A 22,183-nucleotide genomic window follows, 5' to 3' on the forward strand; every position below is an offset into this window, starting at 1 on the left:
TCAAGTGCTTCACAGTTTAAATCCTTAAAAGGGTTTTTCCCAAGTTCCAGAAAATTATTTTCTTTTGCACCCACACTTCTGGGTTTTTAGATGCTGAACTGTGAAACATGTAGATTTGTTCTATATATTATGATGATGAAAATACTTAATTCAGATATTTTTATAAAGGGCAAATCAGTTGTTTACTTTTAAAAACATGCATACTTGTCTTGATTTGAACATTTTAAGCGGTGATTATAACATTGTTTATCTATGGTTCAAAATATACCCTTTTAGAGTTCCTCAGCCTGCAGGTTTTGGGATGAAATAGAGTTTTAACAATCTTGGTAGTTTAGATTCAACTTCAAACCCTTTCTCCATCACCCTTCAAAACTAATTTATTCTATCCCCTTGGTATCTTTTAATCCTATTCTTAATATCCCTTACCACAGTCAATGCTCTTAAAATTTTGGTCCTGAGTGTGAAAGGAAAATATCTCGGGCCCCCAAGATCACTAAGGAAAATTCATGCTGGAAACCGCTTAGGGCAAACCTGCCTCCCATTCTATTCAAAGTTACTGAGATAGATGCATATCTGATTTGCCTCTTTTGGAAAGGCTAATCAGAAACTCAAAAGAATGCAACCATTTGTGTCTCACCCATCTGTGACCTGAAAGCTTCCTCTCTGCTTCCGGTCTTCCTGCCTTTGCTTCAAGTTGTCCCGCCTTTCCAGACCGAACCAATGTACTTCTTTACGTATATTGATCGATGTCTCATATCTCCCTAAAATGTATAAAACCAAGCTGTGCCCCGACCATGTTGGGCACATGTCATCAGGACCTCCTGAGGATGTGTCCCGGGTGCATCCTCAACCTTGGCAAAATAAACTTTCTAAATTAACCAAGACCTGTCTCAGATTTTCCGGGTTCACATGGGCCAGGACTACCATCTTAATCGTTAGACTTACCTGCTCATGAATCTATCATAGAATCATAGGGTTAGAGTTATTAAACTAAGACAATCTCTATCTAAGTCTTTTAATTGTAACTTCAAATTCTCAAGAGAGCTATGCTTGTTTATGGATGGTTTGGTTGGAGGGATTGAAAATTGTTATGGGATTGGGAAAAAGAGCATAAATGAGGACAGGAATAACAAAATTAAATCAATTGAATAAGAAAGAGAGTCTTTCACACTTGAATTAAGATTCTATTTTAAGTACAATCAGTTATTTAAAATTCACTGTAGGCTGGGCATGGTGGCTCTTGCCTGTAATCCTAGCACTTTGGAAGGCCGAGGTGGGCGAATCACTTGAGGTCAGGAGTTAATAAATCTGTCATCAGCTTCAACCTCCATTTCTATGTTATGCTGCCACCACAATAATCTTCCTAAGATACAATTGTGTCCGTCTCCTCATTAGTATTTCCAGTATCTTGAGGATAAAATGTAACTATGAGTATGGTCTAGGGGGCCATTTGGGTCTAGCTTTTGCTCTGCTTTCCAGCCTGATTTGTGTCATTGTCTATCCATACTCTATTCTCACCATACAGAATTGCAGGAAATTTCCTGAGTTTAACAAAGTTCCCTCTTCCTGGCAGGCTTTTGCATATTCTGCTCCTTTAGAATACTTTTTCTCTCCTTTTTAGTGTTTTGTCTCTTGCTTCCTTGTTCTATTTTATTTTTCCCTTATTGCCCTAGTCTGGGTTAGATGCCTCTATTCTGTGCTTCCACTTGGATGCCTATACAGGGTTCTTAGTACCCACTATTTTTATCCTTCCCCTGTTAATCCTCCCACTGCACAGTGACCACTTGAAATTTCTTGTTCCTTTTTGTCTCTCTGTCATCTATGATAGGATCTCTTCAATAGGTTCTCAGTAAAGGCTTATGAGTGAGACAGATTAGCTAGTACAGCTGTTACTTGGTATCCACTAAGGATTGGTTTCAGGACACCCTCACAGAGACCCTACTCTGAGGATGCTCAAGTCCCTTTGTAGAATGGTATAGTATTTGCATACAACCTATGCACATCATCCTGTATATTCAAAATCATCTCTAGATTACTTGTAATTCCCAACACAATGTAAATGCGATGTACATAGTAGTTTTATTGGTTAGGGAATAATGACAAGAAAAAAATGTCTGTACACATTTAGTACAGATGCAACCATCCATTTTTTCCCTGAAATATTTTCTATTTGTGCTTCATTGAATCCATTGATGAGAAACCCACGGGTATGGAGGGCCAACTGTACTATACTTTGCCAACAAACTGTTTTCATAATTGTTTCAGTTCTGGGTACCCAGAAAAATACGTTGTGTTCTGTTGACTCACTTGCCAATTTCCTCTATGCCCTCTGTTCCTCCTTTGTCTAGAGGTTTATAGTAAAATGCATTTCTCAAAAGCCTGTAGCTTTAGTTTAGATCTGTTATAGGCAGAAGAAACATTTTCCTACTGTTAACTAGGCAATTTGAACAAAGAGAATTGAGGGGGGAACTGCGTTAAGTATCTCAGACCACACATGGCTCTCTGATAAGTTGCTCCTTTCTTGTTCTCCATCAAGGATCCCCAGTACCAAGAAAGAATCTAACTTATACCTGGTAGTTGACCATAAGAAGAAAACTTTAAATTACATTCATTGAAGGAAATTTAGCTTTAATTCCTAAAGTGGCGTTGCTTTTGTCATCAGCTAGAATGAATGATTCAATAAATCTGAATTAATTTCATTAATACATAAACATTTAAGAATTAAAAGAGACTTAAAGAAAGAAAAACCATATTTTTCATTAGTAAATGAGCCCCCACCCACTTAAGTAAAATGTAAAGCCAACAGATACATTTTGATTTTAATATTCCTTATCAAACTTTTAAAGTGTATTTTTGAAAAATACACTTGGGCCTCTTTGAAAATCTGATTAAAATACCAATAATTATTAATGGAGTGCTCATTATTTTGTATACATTATTATGTCAAGTCATTTAATAGCCCTCTGAAGAAAGTAATTATTGTAGTCATGTTACAGATGAAGAAACTGAAACTCTGTAATATCAGGTGGTTCACCCTGGGTCACAGCTAGTAAGTAATTGGTGGGTACAGGATTTTAATCCAGACCTGTCTGATATTATGTGCATGCTCTTAACCATCAAATTACAAAAAAAAAAAAAAAAAAAAGATGCTCTGGTTAACAGGACTTTTGAAATATAATTTTGAAATTATGGTACAACTATTTGGTTTAATCTTAATGGAAAATAGAGTACCTATATTACCTTTACCAGTTTATTTGTTTTTATTTTTTAAAAAAGATTTCTCTAACACCACTGCCAAGAATTAGGCACCATAACAGTACACATTACAAAAACCCTTCACTAAATATTACCTAAGGTACTTAGTTAAGTATGAATTGGCTAAATAGCTACTAAGTATCTACAAATACTGTCCTTCCCCAAGTAACTGGTTTACCATGAGGGAGGTGTTTAGGACTAAGGAGAATTGAGCCCAGGGTGTAAATGCCATAAGTTCTTAGAACACAAGATAGGGATGTTACATTCGACTCTTCTCTTTCATCTGGGTTATGGAAGAGTTCAGGGTCTACTGAGTTAGTAAATGTTACAGTGGAAATGAAGCTTGCTTTCTTTGTGAGGTGTTTCCTAATTTCTTTAAATTAAAAACAGTATTTTTCTTCTGCGCTTTGCACATCCCAATCTGTATACACTTACTTCATTTTCTTCTATTTTGTACTTTTTTTGGTCTGTCTCTCTTACAAAATTAAAGACTTCTTGAGAGCCAGATTTCTATTTCCTGAATCTGCCTATTCTCTCATGGCATAAAGCAAATGTTTCAACTTTTGAACAAAAAGTCCAAAAAACTTAAAAAAATGTTTTAAGTGGTAGCATTTTATTTTATAAATAAATAATATAGCATAAGGTAAAGGAAAAACAAAAGACAAGTAACAATAATACAAGAACAAAAGAAAGAAAACCTGTGCTTTTAATTTCACTCTTTTATCCCTGTGATTGCTTTTTGTTTCCCTATACGCTTCTGTGATCACTGCCCTTACTCATATACATTTCTAGCACATCAACACAGCTTTATTGAGGTATAATTGATACACAAATGTCTACATATATTGAATACACACAATGTGATGAGTTTGTGTGTATGCAAATACCATTATATACCATGGTAATCTTAATACCAATGGTAATCTTAATACCATTACCGTAATTGAGGTAATAGACACATTCTAAAACTCCCATAGCTTTCTTCTGTCATTTTTTTCATGGTAAGAACACTTAATATGAGATCTACCCTCATAACAAATTTTGAAGTTCACAGTACTGTGTGGTTAAGTATAGGCTCTATGTGTACAGCAGATATCTAAAACTTAATTCATCTAGCATAACTGAAACTGTATATCCATTGAACAAAAACTGTCCCTTCCCCCATCTTCCAAGCCCTGACAGCCACTATTATATTCTCTGCTTCTATGAATGTGACTATTATACACACTTCGTATGAGTGGAATCATGAAGTATTTGTACTTCTGCAACTGGCTTATTTTGTTTGGCGTAGTGCTCTCCAGGTTGACCTATATTGTTGCAAATGACAGAATTTTCTTCTTTTCAAAGGCTAAATAATATTCCATTGTATGCATACACCACATTTTCTTTATCCATTCATCTGCTGATAAATACTGGGGTTGTTTCCTTGTCTACCTATTTTGAATAAAGCTACAATAAGCATGCGAGTACAGCTATGCTATCTCTTTGAGATTTTGATTTCAATACTTTTGGATACATACTCAGAAGTCAGATTATTGCATCATAGGTTAGAGTTAGGGTTGAGTCAGGATGTCAGATTCATTAACTGAATGAGGTAGAAAAGACAGCCATTATTTCTCACACTTCACAGTTGCGAAAGTTGTATGACTTAGTTATGATATGAACAATATCGTAGACTTCAACTCTAAATGTTTTTTTAGAAAAAGGAAACAGGAGAGTTTCAAGATGTAATTGATTTCCAAATTAGTCTTTTGCATGGATTTCTTTTTTATAATATGCCATTCCCTTTCTTGATATAAGCACATATTTGGATTTTTATATGCAGTCAATTTGTTCTTAACACTAATAGTGCCAAACTCAGGATAATTAGCATGTTTATTAACATTTCTTCTACCTCCTTGAAGGTAGCTTCTTACTGATGTCAGGATACCTTCTCTTTACTGCTGCTTAATAAGAGCTATTTGGCTCATTCTTTGTGTGTGTAAAAAAGCTACAAGCTAAATCAGTTATTTTTTTAATAGATAAGAATTATTATTTGCTTCTTTGAAAATGTCTTCAAGCTTGTATCTATGATGATTTTTAACATAATGACTTTGGACATCAATCATTGAAGACTGACAAACATCTTTTCTAAATGTTTTAAAAGATTTTATTCTAATAAACCCATATAATTTCTTAATTTTAATACTCATTATTTTGTTCTTTCTCTTCTTCCTTTTTAAAATATTACTATATATGACCCTTGCAGTTTGTACATAGTTGAATCCATTTGAAATAATATAATTAAAAACATACAGTCTTATTCATCTATAAATGAATATTTTTGGGCCCATGTAATTATAATGAAGTTTATGAGCCAATCACAATGATAACTTATAGTGAAGGACTGACTAATAAATAAAAGTGGACAGTTCAAGTCCAATATTTCTTTATTAATTTCCTATCTGGTTGATCTATTCATTGTTGAAAGTGGGTTATTGAAGTCCCCTGCTATTACTGCATCTCTATGCATTTTTTCCCACAAGTCCATTAATATTTGCTTTGTATATTTTGATACTCCAATGTTGGGTACATATATATTAACAGTTGTTATATACTTGATATATTGATGCCTTTATCATTAAATAATGAACTTATTTGTCTCTTGTGACAGTTTTTGACTTGAAATCTATTTTATCTGATGTAAATATAGCCACCCCTGCTCTCTTTTGGCGACTGTTTGCATGGAATATCTTCCATTCTTTAACTTTCAGCCCATGTGTGTTCTTAAAACTAAAATGGTCCTTATAGGTAGAATATAGTGGGATCTTGTTTTTTTATATCCATTCAGCCACCCTGTCTTTTGATTGGATAGTTTAATCCACTTACGTTTAAGGATATTGGTAGGTAAAGACTTATTCTTGCCCTTTTGTTCATTGTTTCCTGGTTGTTTTGTAGGTCCTTTTTTTTTTCTTCTTTTCTTGTGACTCACTGTAAGTTACTTACTGTAGCTATGGTTATTTTTGACCATTTTGACTTTTAACCTTCATACTAGAGATTTGGAAGATTTACATACTACTACTATAGTAATGGAATATTCTGCCTTTGACTTTGTATTTACTTCTACCAGTGAGTTTTATACTTTCATATATTTTCATTTTGGTAGTTATTATCCTTTCATTTCCAGTTGAAGAGCTCCATTAAGCATTTCCTATATGATGGTCTAGTGGTGATGACATCATGATCAATGGGGAACAACTAAAGACTTTACCAGTAAGATCCAGCACAAGGCAGGGATGCCTGCTCTTACCACTTCTGTTCAATATAGCACTGGAAGTACTAGCAAAGGCAGTCAGACAAGAAAAATAATTAAAAGGCATTTAAAACAGAAAGAAAGAAGTAAAATTATCTGTCTGTAGATGACACAATTCTATATGTAAAAAAAGCCAAAGATTCTACAAAAACCTTGTTAGAACTAATAAACAAATTTAGTAAAGTGGCAGGTTGCAAAATCAACTACAAAAATTGGCAACATTTCTATATGCAAATAATGACCTAGCTGAAAAAGAAATCAAGAAAAAATCTCACAATTGTTACAAAAATACATAGGAATGAATTTAGCTAGGTAAAATATCTGTACACAGAAAACTATAAAGCATAGATGAAAGAAATCAGATGGCTCTGGGTATACCACCAATAAGTTAGCCCTGCTCCACAAGGAACAGTGAAAGAAAAAAAAAAGAAAGAAAGAATTGAAGAAGACACAAATAAATGGAAATATATCCTATGTTCATGGGTTATAAGAATTAATATTGTTAAAATGTACATACTACCCAAAGCAATATACATAGTCAAAGCAATTGCTATCTAAATTCCAATGACATTTTTTAAAGAAATAGAGAAAGCAATCCTCAAATTCATGTGAAACTGTAGAAAAAACTGAAATAGACAAAAATCTATACTGAGAAAGAACAAAGTTGGAGGCATCACACTTCCTGATTTAAAATTATATTACAAATGTCTAGTAATTATAACAATGTGGTACTGGCATAAAAAAGAAACATGGAGCAGTAGAACAGAACAGAGAGCCCAGAAAGAAATCCAAACGTATATGGTCAACTAATTTTCAGCAAGGGTGCCAAGAGGCCACAATGGGAAATTAGTGGTCTTTTCAATATATAGTGCTGGGAAAACTGGATTTCCACATGCAAAAGGATAAAATTAGGACCCTATTTTCCACCCACACAAAAAATCAACTCAAAATGGATAAAACACCTAACTGTGAGACCTGAAACCATAAAACATGTTGATGAGAACATACAGGAAAAATACCTTGACATTGGCCTTGGCAATGACTTTTTGGATATAACACCAGAAGCTTGGACTACAAAAGCAAAAATAAATAAGTAGGATTATATCACACTAAAACGTTTCTGTACAACAAGGGAAACAATCAACAAATGAAAAGGCAGCCTATAGACTGGGAAATATATTTGCAAACCACATGTATGTAAGAACTCTTACAACTCAATAGCAGAAAATAAATTACCCTGTTAAAAAGTGAGCAAGAGACCTGAGCAGAAATTTCTCCAGATAAAACATAAAAATAACCATCAGGTATATGAAAAGGTGCTCAAATCACTAATCATCAGGGAAATGCAAATTAAAGTCATTATGAGATATCACCTCACACCTGTTAGGAAGGCTATTATCAAAAAGACAAGATATAATAAATATTGATGAGGGTGTGGAGAAAAGAGAATCCTGGTATACTATTGGTGGGAATGTAGTTTGGTGCAGCCATTATGGAAAACAATATGGAGATTTATTAAAAAATTAAAAATAGTACTGCTGTGTGACCCAGTATCCCTCTACTGGGTAAATACCCACAGGTGATGAATTTATCACCTCCTACAGATATCTTCACTCCCATGTTTGTTGCAGTATTATTCACAATAGGCAAGATATGGAAGCCACCGAAGTATCCATTGATGGATGAATTGATAAAGAAAATGTAGTATGTATATGCAATGGAATATTATTCAACCTTAAAAAAGAAAGAGAGCCTGCCATTTGCCACAGCATGGATGAACCTTGAGGACATTATACAAAGTGAAATAAGCCAGACACATAAATAATCTATTACTTGATCTCACTTATATGTAGAATCTTTTTAAAAAGTCAAATATACAAAGATAGAGAATAAAACAGTTGTGGGGAGGTGGAGTAGAGTGGGAGGAAATGAGTACATGTAGGTCAAAGGGTAGAAGGTAGCACACATGTAGGATGAACATTTTTAGAGATCTAATGTATATATGAAGACTATAGCTAATAATATTGTATTGGCATATCTCAGAGATTGTGTTGGTTTGGTACCAGACCACCATAATAGAGCCAATGTTGTAATAGAGTCACCCATTTTTTGGTTTCCCAGCGCATATAAAAGTTATGTTCATATTATGCCTAGTCTATTATGTGTGCAATAACATTATGTCTAGAAAAACAATGCATATATCTTAATTTAAAAATACTTTATTGTTAAAATGTGCTAATGATCATCTGAGCCTTCAGCGAGTTGTAATCTTTTTGCTGGTGGACAGTCCTGCCTTGATGTTGACAGATGCAGACTCATCAGGTTGGTGGTTGCTGAAGGGTGGAATAGAGGTGGCAATTTCTTAAACTAAGATGATGACGAAATTTGCTGCATCAACTGACTCTTCCTTTCATAAAATATTTCTCTATAGCATGTAATGCTGACTGATAGCATTTTAGCCACAGTAGAACTTCTTTCAAAATTGGAGTCAGTCCTCTCAAACTCTTGCCACTGTCTGATCAACGGAGTTTATGAACTGTTATAAATCCTTTGTTGTCATTTCAACAATTGTTCATAGCGTATTCACTAAAAGTAGATTCTGTCTCAAGAAACCACTTTCTTTGCTCATCCATAAGAAGCAACTTCTCACTGGTTGGTTTTATAGTAAGATTGCAGCAAGTCATCCACATTTTCAGACTCCACTTCTAATTCTAGTTGTCTGGCTATTTCTACATCTGCAATTACTTTCTCCACTGAAGTCTGAAGCTCCCAAAATCATCCATGAGGGTTGGAATCAACTTCTGCCAAACTCCTGTTAATATTAATATTTTGGCTTTCTCACATCTCACATGAATCACAAGTGTTCTGAATGGCATCTAGAATTCTGAATGTTCTCCAGAAGATTTCCCATTTACTTTGCCTAGATCCTTTAGATGAATCAGTATCTATGACAGCTATAGCCTTACAAAATATATTTCTTGAGTAATAAGACTTGAAAGTCAACATTACTCCTTGATCCATGGGCTGCAGAATGGATGTTGTGTTAGCAGGCATGAAAACAACATTCATCTTGTACATCTTCATTGGAGCTCTTGAGTGACCAGATGCATTGTCAATGAGCAGTCATATTTTCAAACGAATCTTTTTTTCTGAGCAGTTGGTCTCAACAGTAGGCTTAAAATATTCAGTAAAGCATGCTATAAACAGATGCACTGTCATCCAGGCTTTGTTCTTCCATTTATAGAGCAAAGGCAGAGTAGATTTAGCATAATTCTTAAGATTCTAGGGCTTTGGGAGTAATCAAGGAGTAGTGGCTTCAACTAAAGTCAGCAGCTGCATTAGGCCCTAATGAGTTAGCCTATCCTTTAAAGTTTTGAAGCCAGTGTTTGACTTCTCTCTTTCTATGAAAGTCCCAGATGGCATCTTCTTTTAATAGCAGGCTGTTTCATCTGCATTAAAAATCTGTTGTCTAGTCTAGTCACCTTCATCAGTTATTTTAGCAGATCTTCTGCATAACATGCTGCAGCTCCTACATCAGTACTTGCTGTTTCAGCTTGCATTTTGATGTTGTGGACATGGTTCCTTTTCTTAAACTTTATAAACCAATCTCTGCTAGCTTCACACTTTTCTTCTGCAGCTTCCTCTCCTCTCTTAGCCTTTACAGAATTGGAGATAGTTAGGGCTTTGCTCTGGATTTGGCTTTGGCTTAAGGGAATGTTGTGGCTGGTTTGATCTTCTATCCAGGCCAATAAAACTTTCTCCTTATCAGCAGTAAGTCTGTTTCATTTCCTTATCATTCATGTGTTCCCTGGAGTAGCACTTGTAACTTCCTTCAAGAACTTTTACTGTGCATTCACAACTTGGCTAGCTGTTTGGTGCAAGAGGCCTAGCTTTTAGCCTCTTTTAGCTTTTGACATGCCTTCCTCACTAAGCTTAATTATTTCTATCTTTGGACTTGAAGTGAGAGATTTGTGATTCTTCTTTTTGCTAGAACACTTAGAAGCCATTTTAAGGTTGCTGATTGGCCTAATTTTGATATTATTGTGTCTCAGAAAACAGGGAGGCCCAAGGAGAGGAAGAGGGAGTTGGGGGATGATGGATCAGTGGAGTACTTAAAGCACACACAATATGTATTGATTAGGTTTGCCATCTTATGCGGGTGTGGTTTGTAGTGGCTCCAAACAATTACAACAATAACATGAAAGATTACTGATCACAGATTTCCATAACAGATATAATAATAATGAAAAAATTAGAAATATTGTGAGAATTACCAAAATGAGACACAGAATGATCACATGCTGTTGGAAATACGATGCTGATAGGCTTGTTTGACACTGAGTTGCCACAAACCTTCAATTTGTAAAAAACATAATATCTGCCAAGTGCAATAAGGTAAAGCACAATAAAATGAGGGTTATGCCTGTTTGTAATACAAATTTTTGTTAAATAGGTAGATTTTAGCTGCTTTCGTCTCATGATCAAAAATATGTAAGATGATAGACATGTTAATTTGCTTTACTATAGTGGTTCACTATAGTGATTTTACTGTCTTTATGTATTCCATAATGTTACATGTTAAATCTCAAGTATATAAAATAAAACTTACTAAAAAAAGAAGTGAATACACGGATTAAGATCGTTGTATAGAAAAATCTTCAAATAGAGCCACTATCACACCCCTAAACTCACAGAAAACTACCTAAGTAAAATTCAGATGATATTTTGTTTGGGACCTGTTGGATATATTAGTTAGCAGTTCTCACTGATGAATACCTATGGTAATTTTTATTTATGTATTTATTTTTCCGAGACTGAGTCTCGCTCTGTCACCCAGGCTGGAGGGCAGTGGCGTGATCTCAGCTCACTGCAACCTCCTCCTCCTGGGTTCAAGCCATTCTCCTGCCTCAGCCTCCCGAGTAGCTGGGATTACAGGCGCCCACCACTGTGCCTGGCTAATTTTTGTATTTTTAGTAGAAATGGGGTTTCACCATGTTGGCCAGGCTGGTCTCGAACTCCTGACCTCATGATCTGCCCACCTCGGCCTCTCAAAGTGCTGGGATTACAGGCATGAGCTACCGTGCCCTGCCTAACTGTGGTAATTTTTATGCATTTATTTTATTTATGTTATTAACTCACCAAATAATGTGTCTCACATTTGAAAAAATAAATCTGGCTATAAAATCAGCCCCATAGGGGACCATAATCCCTAAGCATACCATAGTCTGTATTACTTCTTTAATTATGTTGTAACTCTGTCTCTGTTTTGCCTTAAATATTCCGGTTTCCTACTATATGAGTCTTTAACACTTATTTCTGTTTTACAATCCTTTTTCCTGTAGTTTAACAGTGAAATACTTCATAAGACTTGATGAAAAGAACTGAGAAAATATAAATAGACCAAACAACAACTTTCATGTTTAGCACAAGCTTTCTACTAATTTTAGTATTTGAGGGGAGGTTAGTTATCTCTAGCTCTAAAATGTTTATAGCAGAGACTACTTGTACCCAGCAGGAGCTGACCTAAAAACCAGCATCAAATGTTCTGTAGTCAAGAAGATGAACAGGAGTTCCTAGCCCTGAAAGTGTGCAAAATCTTTTGTACAATAAAGAAAAGTGTTTCTTCATTAGTTATTCCATGCATATTAGATGCATGTACGTTGGATATTCCATGCCTAACCCCACATTTTCACAGCCTATGATTTCTGAGATGACTTACAGTAAATGTGCATAATATGCTTGAAGAAGGACATTAACTAACTTTAGTTTGGCTGGTAAATTAATTAATTTTTTTAAAAGATGACCGTAGTTCCAGAAATGCGGTAAAAGTTTGTTGTGAATTGATTGCTTAATAGGTGACGTAGAAAGCCAACAAAGTAAACACACTTTGAAATGGTTGATTAGCTTAATATCTAGTTTACATATTGCATATCCTAATGAAAATTCTATGTAATGAAACAATTAGTATTGCTTATTACGTAAAGTGAATTCTGATGTTGGGGGCAGAATTATCTACTTTTGTTAATTTTGCTATGCTTTTCTAAACATTTTTGGGAGAGGAACAGGAAATAAAGTTTATCATGAGTTCATATTCTAGTTTATTGCTATTCTCACTATATCATAGACTTTTTATTTTCCCATGATACCAAAAACATAATTTAATGTAATAATTTAAATTTAAAAATTTTAGGCAGAAATAGTGTAAGAATTTTTAATTTCATCAGTTAAGTTAAATAAAATATATAACAGATATTTGAATGATTCTTTAATTAAAAATGACCCGTACTAGTAAGAAGAAATTACCTTTATATTTTGAGTACCTTTAACCTGTTGAAAATGCACTTAATAATCAATGAATATTTATTTATGATCTATAAATCTATGTATATATTTTATGAATTCAGTTTTATTAAGAAGTATAATGAAAGACATTGGTGAAAATGGTTTGCTGTTTTTTAATATAGAAAAATTTGGAAAACATAGAGTAGGAAGAAAAAGACACATAAACATACCACTTAAATCCAGTTGCTATTATTATTTAAATGCATTTTATTTTAGTCTTGTATCCCTTTAGACTTTTAGCTCAATTTGTATCAATTGATAAATTTATATAACATAGTATATTATATGATATGGTTTGGCTGTCTCTTCACCTAAATCTCACCTTGAATTGTAATAATCCCTACATGTCAAGGGCAGAGCCAGGTGGAAATAATTGAATAATGGGGGCAGTTTCCCCCATACTGTTCTCCTGGTAGTGAACAAATCTCTTGAGATCTGATGGCTTTATAAATGGGAGTTCCCCTGTACAAGCTTTCTTGCCTGCCACCATGTAAGACATGGCTTTGCTCCTCATTTGCCTTTGGCCATGATTGTGAGGTCTCTCCAGTCATGTAGAACTGTGAGTCGATTAAACCTCTTTTCTATATAAATTACCCAGTCTTGGATGTCTTCATTCTTTATTAGCAGTGTGAGAACAGACTAATAAACTATATATAATAACATATAGTTATAAAATACGTTATACTTTGGTTCCATCAAGAGAATTGTCTTAAGAAAAGAAGATAAAGTAGATTTCTAAATTGACAATTCTTTTAGTCTTGGCACCTCAGTTTCATTTTTATATATTTTGTTATAGCTGTAAATATATTCATATTATTCTTTATATATTTATTTCTTAATTAACATTGTAAGTTAAGAATTTTTTGCATGTTGTCTCAAAAGCTGTTTTAATTCTTTGGACATTGATATTTTACACATATTTTTGCAATTGCCATAGCTATTGGACATATAATGTTTAAATAAAAATCTAGGGTTATCATTAATAACACTGTAATGAATATTACATGCAGTGGTTCTAATGTTTTGATTCTCAGACATGAAAATACTGAGTCAAAAGCATTGATTATTATTAAGTGTACTATATATGAAAACCAAATAGCTGTAAAGTAATGAGCACTTATAAATGGTTAAGAGGTTATAATTGACAATTTAAGAAAATGATACAGAAATGAGTCATAGAGAAGAGTGACCTTTTTTCTATCTCTTGAAGGAAAAATCCGGTATGGAAAGAGTAAGAATAAAAAGGAAAAGAAATAAGAGGTAGATCAAAGCAGCCCTTTAAAAGCTTGGCTTTTTTTTTTTTTTTTGGTACCATCAGGAACTGTGGTAATGTAACAGTTGTTGATCGTTTCTGTTTACAGAGTATTACACATAAATTATAAGACAAAATGAAAACCATACATTGTTCCATAATGCAGAGAGGACTTACCTTTTTGATGCATTTACTTCTGCCCTTTGTGTGCATGTATGTATGTATTGTTGGGGGTGGGGAGATGGGGTACATAAAATGAGATTATACTGTATGTATGGTTTGATATCCTGCTTTTACTATTTTATATAACCTTATATAACCTCCATGTCACTTGTAAAATTTATGATACCTTTTGTCTGCATACTATTTATTTTTTGACATTTATTTCTAATTTTTTATGATTATAAATTTCACTTCAGTGAGCATTTTTATAAATAAATTTGGTACTTCTTGTTATGCAATTTGAATAAATGCCTATAATTGGGATTACTAGTTTGAAGAGAATACCACGTACAGAGTTCTGAAATTCATCTGTATAAAAGGAGGTAGAGTTTCTATAACTGCAGTCTCCCTTAGGTTATTACGATGCTGTATAACCCTAGAGACTTTGTTTGGATACCAGGTCTCTAATCTCCCTTCCTTGGGCAAATAAATGGGTATTAGATGGTTAATTCGCTCATCAGTGTCATGAACTAAAAGGAATTTTTGGAGGGTCCAGAAACAAATGAATTGCTTAAGATTAATTAAATATTCATTATAGTTGTTTTATGCTGGTCACATGATCATGTGGTGGTTTTAATCACCTCTTCAGTCATATGCATGTTTTCTCTTTCTACCCTGAAGTCCCTCTTAAGCTTGAAATCAAGCCCCATGTTTCTCTCAGAACTTCCCAACTACCTAGGTGAGCAAAGAATGTGTAATCTCACTCACTCAACCTCTCTGTTTCTGTCTTGTCATTGTCTTTGTCTCTCTCTCATTTCTGTGGTTACACATTTTCTTTTCTCTCTGGTTGTCTGGCTGGCCTGAAGGGTGATGCAAGTTCTTTCTTCTTCTTTTTTTTTTTTTTCCTATTAGTTCTGATTTTAATCTGCATGATGACGGCAGATAGTTGCTCACCTCTGTGGTTTGAGTGCAAAAAGAATAAATCATTAACAGAGTGTCTCTAGGAAGATGTTTCCCTCCTGGATATACTCCCCCTGTCTTTTTCACTTTAGAACTTTTCCTTTCACGCAGAAGTTGAACAAAGAATGCAGTTGACTACACTTCAGAAACCAGGGACTTTTATGGAACTGCCTCGGCAGAAAGGCCTTTGGGATCTTTAACCTTAGACTCTTTCTCGTTCTTTTTATTTGGGCAACTAAGTACTTGATTTCAAATGATAAATGGTTGAGTTCAGGCCACCAGTGGGTAGTGCTCTGAAGTGAATAGGTGATTTCTGTGCGATTTCTAGAATGTTTAAAAGCCGTCTACATTTGATGATAGTGTAGCACTTTTTATAGAACTGTTCATGGGATAACACATTTGAGTCTCCATGTTTTACTCAAGCTGGGTCCTTCAGCTTTGTCATTGTGGATGGGGAGCTCTTGGGCTGGACTCTGAGAACCTGTATAAGGTTGGCTAGGTAGAGAGGGAAGGGCATTCTTGGGGAACTAAGTTGTGACAAGTTTTAATCAGCTTAGGGCACAATTCATAGTTACTAAATAATGTGTTTTTAATATACGTTGGATCAGCCCTAGATTTATTTACAGCAGATCCTTCTGTGTTGCATTTTATTATCTTTACCAGAAGGCAAGGATGAAACTAAGTAGTCACCTTTGCTCCTTCTAGTCAAAATAGGAAAAGTTAAGGTGGCAGAAAATAATGAAATTATTTGTTAAAATGAGGTGTTTGGCTTCTCTGTTGGATCCATTTTTTCATGTCACTCCAGATTTTCATCAATAACTGAATTCAGGGTGATGTTCCATATTATATGAAAGCATTGTATATTGTTATGTGTTTATAGATGCGGTTATACCCTCAGCTCTAAATTATGCTAGAAGGTCAATACTGTATATGAAACTGAATAACAAGAGTGATTACAATAAGAACAGCGGTAGATACTTGAATATGTATCTTATACTGTTTTCTAGGGAAGGGTGATGTATTCGGAGACATATTCTGGAAGGAAACCACCCTTGCCCATGCATGTGCGAACGTCCGAGCACTGACGTACTGTGACCTACACATCATCAAGCGGGAAGCCTTGCTCAAAGTCCTGGACTTTTATACAGCTTTTGCAAACTCCTTCTCAAGGAATCTCACTCTTACTTGCAATCTGAGGAAACGGGTATGTTGTCTGGGTCTGCTTTTTCTTATTAGTGTCCAGAGTATTAATTAATTCAGCTCTATTAGCTGAAGAGTAGAAAAGATACTTTGTTTTGCAGCACTAAATTCCCATCAATGTAAAGTGGCATAATTTTCCTTCCCTTTATTTATATTTTGTTAACTTTTTAAGGGAAAAAACACCCTGTTTCTATGAGTAAAGACTTGAATCTTTACCATTTAATATACAAAATGAAAAACAGACTTGAAGAGAAACAAGCTGTGAACTCTCCTATGATGTCGTTGGTTCTTGGAGTTTATAACACTGCCATAAAATCAATTCCAGTGTCTTTTACCTTATTAAATGGGTATTTTAAAAGCTGGTAAAGTTAATCAAGCTGGGTGCCTATTTTACATTCTCAGCTCTCTTTAGGCACTTCTCATTTCATAATTAATTCACAAAGTTTACTCTTTCAAAGAACGCTATCTCAAAAATTAATTAGCCACATTGACACATCCTACAAATATGGATAGGAATCCTTTATGTTACACTGCTGCTGCACATTTAACCTTCATTGCCACTTTTTAACTGATGAGTGTGACACAAATTTAATTTGCATGAAGAAATCTCCTACTTCTGGTTTCTAGGTCATTGGGCATTGGGTAGGGCTTTTTTATTGCCAAGAATGAAATACTTGTTTGGATAACTGCACTTAAGTGATTTTTATCTAAAATGATCGCCTGTCGGTGGTGAAATATTTTGAAATAACAGTCATTCCTTTCCATAACCTGCTTAAAGGAAACCTTCTGTGTAGTTAACAGGGAGGGAAGAAATCAAGCAAAGGGAAAAATTAATGTCTATACTGTAGCAATGTAGAAATGAATGTAATTAAGTCAATGTAATTCCTACTTAGGGTTCCAAGAAAGGATGAGACTAGCAGGAGTAGTGTTTGTCCTGGCTGTATCACATTTATTTGATCTATACTTGAACATCATTTTCAGTTCATACTTTTGTTATCAAATAGATGGAGCGTCCAGAACCTGTGAGACAAAATTAAATAGCTGTAGAGAACATACAGACTTAAGTACAGGTACCTATGCTCAATAGATCTATAGTTAAATATGAATATTATGTCAAACACAAATAGTTGAAAGTGAAGGCAGATGAATGTGGAAGAGGGATGCTAAATATTAACTAAATGTGGAAGTTTCTTACTTACGTGTTAGGGAGCTCAGAGTCTCTTTCAGTATTAAGCAGGAATGTCTCCTTTGGTCTATGCTCTGCCTTCTGCAATGACAAATTTCCCTTCAACAAGGCAACCTGTTAGGTAGTTGACTTTTGTGGTATGGTTGGTCCTTGAATAACACAGATTTGAACAACAAGGGTCCACTTACACGCCAATCTTTTTTGACCAAATGCAGATGAAAAATACAGTATTTGTATTATACCAGTATTTGTGCGTATACCAAGAGCTGACTTTTCCTGTATATGGGTTCCACAGGGTGGACAGCAGGACTTCAGTATGTGAGGATCTGGGTATGTGAGGGGATCCTGGAACCAGTCTCCCTCATATACCGAGGGAAGACTGTATTCTTAAATACTGCAAGATTACTGAAAACTCCTGTCCAACATCTGTACATTTCTCAGGACTTGATGTTTATAATATTCCTGTGAAAGAAAATGGGCAGCTATTTTGTCCTTCAAATCACATGAGAAAACTCAGGCCCAGAGGGATTAATATCAAATAACCAACTGATACCTTTGCAATGCAAGTTGCCAAGGAGGGACAATGAAAACAGATCACCAGTGGAAAATATCTGTCACCTCTCTTTCTCTTACACACACACACACACACACACACACACACACTCATTGGTTGTGACAGCTGAGTACACACAGGTGTGGCTACTTCTGATAGGAAGAGAAGCTAGAGACAGAAAACTGTTGTTGGTTTTTGTAACGGGGCCCAGACACACTGTGCGTGTCTCCATGGGTGCCAGTTTGCTGAGTAACATCAGGTGGCTTTCTTCCCTCACAACCTGTTTCCTGTTATAACTGGTGTCAGTTTTTATAATTGTAGCCTTTCTGCTCTTGATGCGTTGTCTCAATAACTTGGCAAATAGTGGGAAAAGGGTGTCATTCAGTGTCACTTTATTTTCTGAAAAACAATATTCTCATGAAAAAAATAAGTGGTGAGAAATATTATCTCATGATTAGTAATAGTAGCTACCATCTGAGAACATATTGTAAATAGCCAGGCACTTCAACATAGTTTACTTATAATATCTTGTTAAACATCAACAACCCACAAACAGAGCAGTATAATCTCCATTTCACCCATGAAGAGATTAAGGTTCTGAGATTGGAACAGCTAGTTGCCAGATAACTCAGGAGTCAGGGCCTGCATTTGCATTCATCTCTATGATTCTAAAACCTGTATTTTTTAAACTACCATGTTGTTTTAGCTTGTCAAAGTCGCTGATATTTTCTTTTCCACAATATTCCACAGAAACGCTGTCAGCAATTTATAGTTTCTTTTTCACTTATTCACTTTATTCCAATTGATCTATTAATGAAAACATTTTGTTCTTATTGCTATTATTATAAAAATTATCGCAATGGACATTCGTTGTGAGTTCTATAACCAAAACTATGTCTTTAGTATGCTATTGATATCTCATAGCTATCATAGCCATTGATTAAGGATGTGTTCCTGCTAAGTAAGGGAGCAGATTTTGAATCCAAGTTGTCAGCCATGGTGTGGTACAGTTCTGGCCACACAGGTGTATCCAGTGGCTCAGAGGAGAGGTTTGTATAGCGTATGGCTTTCCATGGCTGCAATAAGGAGGGAAGTGAGCCTTCTTTAGCTGCTTGCCTTCATCTTCATTAAGGAAAAATAAGATGCTTACTGTGCAAATATAGCCCCTCCTACCCATCCTTAAGCCCCTCTATGTAAAAATTCTAGAGCTATAACTAGTAATTCCATCAAACAACTACAGCACGGGCTGGCAAACTTTTTCTGTCAAGGACCAGATAGTAAATAATTTTGAATTTGTGGGCCAATCTCAACCACTCAACTTTTCCACTGTAGTATGAAAGCAGCTGTCTTAGCTTGGGCCACCATAACAAAATATGATAGATTGGGTGCCTTAAGCAGAAAGAATTTATTTCTCACAGTTCTGGAGGCTGGGAAGTGTATGATCAAATCACTGGCCAATTTGGTTCCCTGGTGGGGGTTCTCTTCCCGGCTTGCAAATACCCAAATTCTCACTGTGTTCCCACATAAGAGAGAGAAGGGGAGGTGGAGAGATAACGGGGGGAGGAAGCAAGCTCATTGGTATCTTATAAGGGCACCAAGTCCCTCATGAGGGCCCCAACTTTTTTTGTTTTTGAGATGGAGCCTCGCTCTGTCACCCAGGCTGGAGTGCAGTGCCGTGATCTTGACTCACTGCAACATCTGCCTCCCAGGTTCAAGCGATTCACCTGCCTCAGCCTCCTGAGTAGCTGGGATTACAGGCACCTGCCACCACGCCTGGCTAATTTTTGTGTTTTCAGTAGAGACAGGGTTTCACCATGTTGGTCAGGCTGGTCTTGAACCCCTGACCTCGTGATCCGCCTGCCTCAGCCTCCCAAAGTGCTGGGATTACAGATGTGAGCCACCGCACTGGCCCTAACTTTATGACCTCTTCTAAACCTGATTACCTCCCAAAGGCTCCATCTCCAAATACCATCACATTGGGGATAAGAGCTTCCACAGATGAATTTTGAGGGGGTAAAACTTAGTCAATAGCAAAGCTGTAGATAATACATAAAGAAATGAGCAAGATTGTGTTTCAATTACTTTATTTACAATCAGGTGACTGCCCAGGGGACTTAAGTGTGTTAATTGTTGAAAAAAGAGGACTGGAAGAAGTTAAATGGGGACAACAGTGGGCATATAAATAGAATCTCCCCACCTTTATTAGAAAGCAAGTATTTTCTACTTGCTGCCTATTCAGAGGGTTATGAGATGGAAAATGCCACAAATATCAGTAAGAAGTAGCTACATAAAGCAGGCAGATAACATGAAAGAGTAATGAAGGATTTATAGTTACTGTGCAAATGGAGAGTTCATTTCACATGTGAACGGGACAGCTGTTACTCAGTCTGGTAGGACATTGCCTTGTGGGGATGCTGGGCTAGTGCTGCTTAGTCCTCATATTTTTTTTTTCTCCAAGAGGTCAGAAGCACATTTTTATGGGAAAACACATTTGTTTGGTAATAATTTGATTTGTTTTTAAAATTCTGTGGTCAAACAAAATAAGTCTGCTTGCTGTTGGTCCAACAGCTCATGATCTAAGTGGAATCAGTTAATGAACTCCTGGTCTCATGGGTCTAGAAACCTGAGATTTTTACCTGGGGCCTGTACATTTTGATGAAAAAAATTTTATCTATTTTCTAACTGACATTTAGCTTTTCCTTTAATTGGAAAGGTTGCTAGACAACTACAGTGTTATTGGAAGTACCAAAAGCAATTATATTAATGGGTATTTTCATATATAATATGTGCTGAAGATATCTTGAAATGCCATTTATTCTCATTACTATTTAACAATTATGACAGTTATTAGACCTGCTGCTAGACAGAAGCACATAGATTACTGTACTGTAAATTGTTGGAAAATATTTTGATGACAGGATTTCAATATGTGTTTCCTTTGCAATCTTGTGTATTTTATTTTGTGCATTTAAAGCAATTCTATTGAGGAGAGGTACACAGGCTCCACCAGACTACTGGAGATTAAGATCCCATGTGTGAGAGTCAAAAGCTAAACTGAACTGAGCAAAAAGACCGATTGGGTTATTTTTCAATAATAAGAACACAATTCCATAGTTTCCAATAAGTTTAAACATATTCAGAAAAGGGATGAGAGAGAAGCAGAGGAAAATTGACTCATTTGCTTACTTTATGTTTGTATTTATTTAACCAATTCAAGATGCCAACTCCTGGAATGACAAAATGGTATTCGTTAAATTGATGACCAGCTCTTAGGTATACATCAAAGAAGGTAAGCAACACACCTTCTTTGACACACACATAAAAAGGTAACACAGGTGACACCTACATTTTAAAGGCTTATTAGACTTTTAAAATTAATATTACACTTCTTCTCATTTTGCCTATTTGTTGCACGATGATTTTTACCATTTGTGTAAAAAAGAATTAACCTAGCAGATATGACTATTGTCCTTTGAAAGACTTGCTTGTAAAGCTGGCTCTTGTGAACTTGATTTCAGGGGGACTCTTGCCACTAACTGATGAGTAACTCTCTGTGCCTTAACTGTCTATTCTAACAAGGTGGATTGATGCTGAATATCAACTTTCCTTCCTAAAGTGTGGAATTTTGGCATATGTCAGGCAGAAGATGCCTTTGTGACCATCTCCAGTACAAAACCAGAAGCACCAAGTCCTTAATGAACTTCCCTGTGAGGCTCTTGCTTGTGCCTGGCTTCCCCCAGACTTTGCCCATGCCCCTTTTCCCTTCGCTAAATTTTCCTTGTATCTTATGCTCTCATAGCCATGAATATGATGATATGCAGAATTCTATGAATCTGCCTAGTGGATTGTCCGACCTTGGCACGGACTTGAGGACCACCAATGCACCATATATAAAGGTTGATAGGAAATCTGTGTCCTCAAAGGTCCTCAAATCAGCAGATATATTCGTAATTTTGTTGTAACCTTCTTTTTCCATAAAAG

The 22,183-nt window shown here is 35.6% G+C and overlaps 1 protein-coding gene across 1 annotated transcript in view; it reads left to right on the top strand.

Moving 5' to 3' along the window:
- Positions 1-22,183, top strand: part of KCNH5 (potassium voltage-gated channel subfamily H member 5) — a 344,305-nt gene that overhangs the window by 245,832 nt on the left and 76,290 nt on the right. Inside the window, exon 10 of the mRNA XM_050795870.1 lies at positions 16,271-16,467. Coding sequence (XP_050651827.1) covers positions 16,271-16,467 — 197 coding nt within the window. The remainder of the gene's footprint in view (positions 1-16,270; positions 16,468-22,183) is intronic.

Source organism: Macaca thibetana, chromosome 7 (genome assembly GCF_024542745.1).
Source record: "Macaca thibetana thibetana isolate TM-01 chromosome 7, ASM2454274v1, whole genome shotgun sequence".
Taxonomy (NCBI): domain Eukaryota; kingdom Metazoa; phylum Chordata; class Mammalia; order Primates; family Cercopithecidae; genus Macaca; species Macaca thibetana.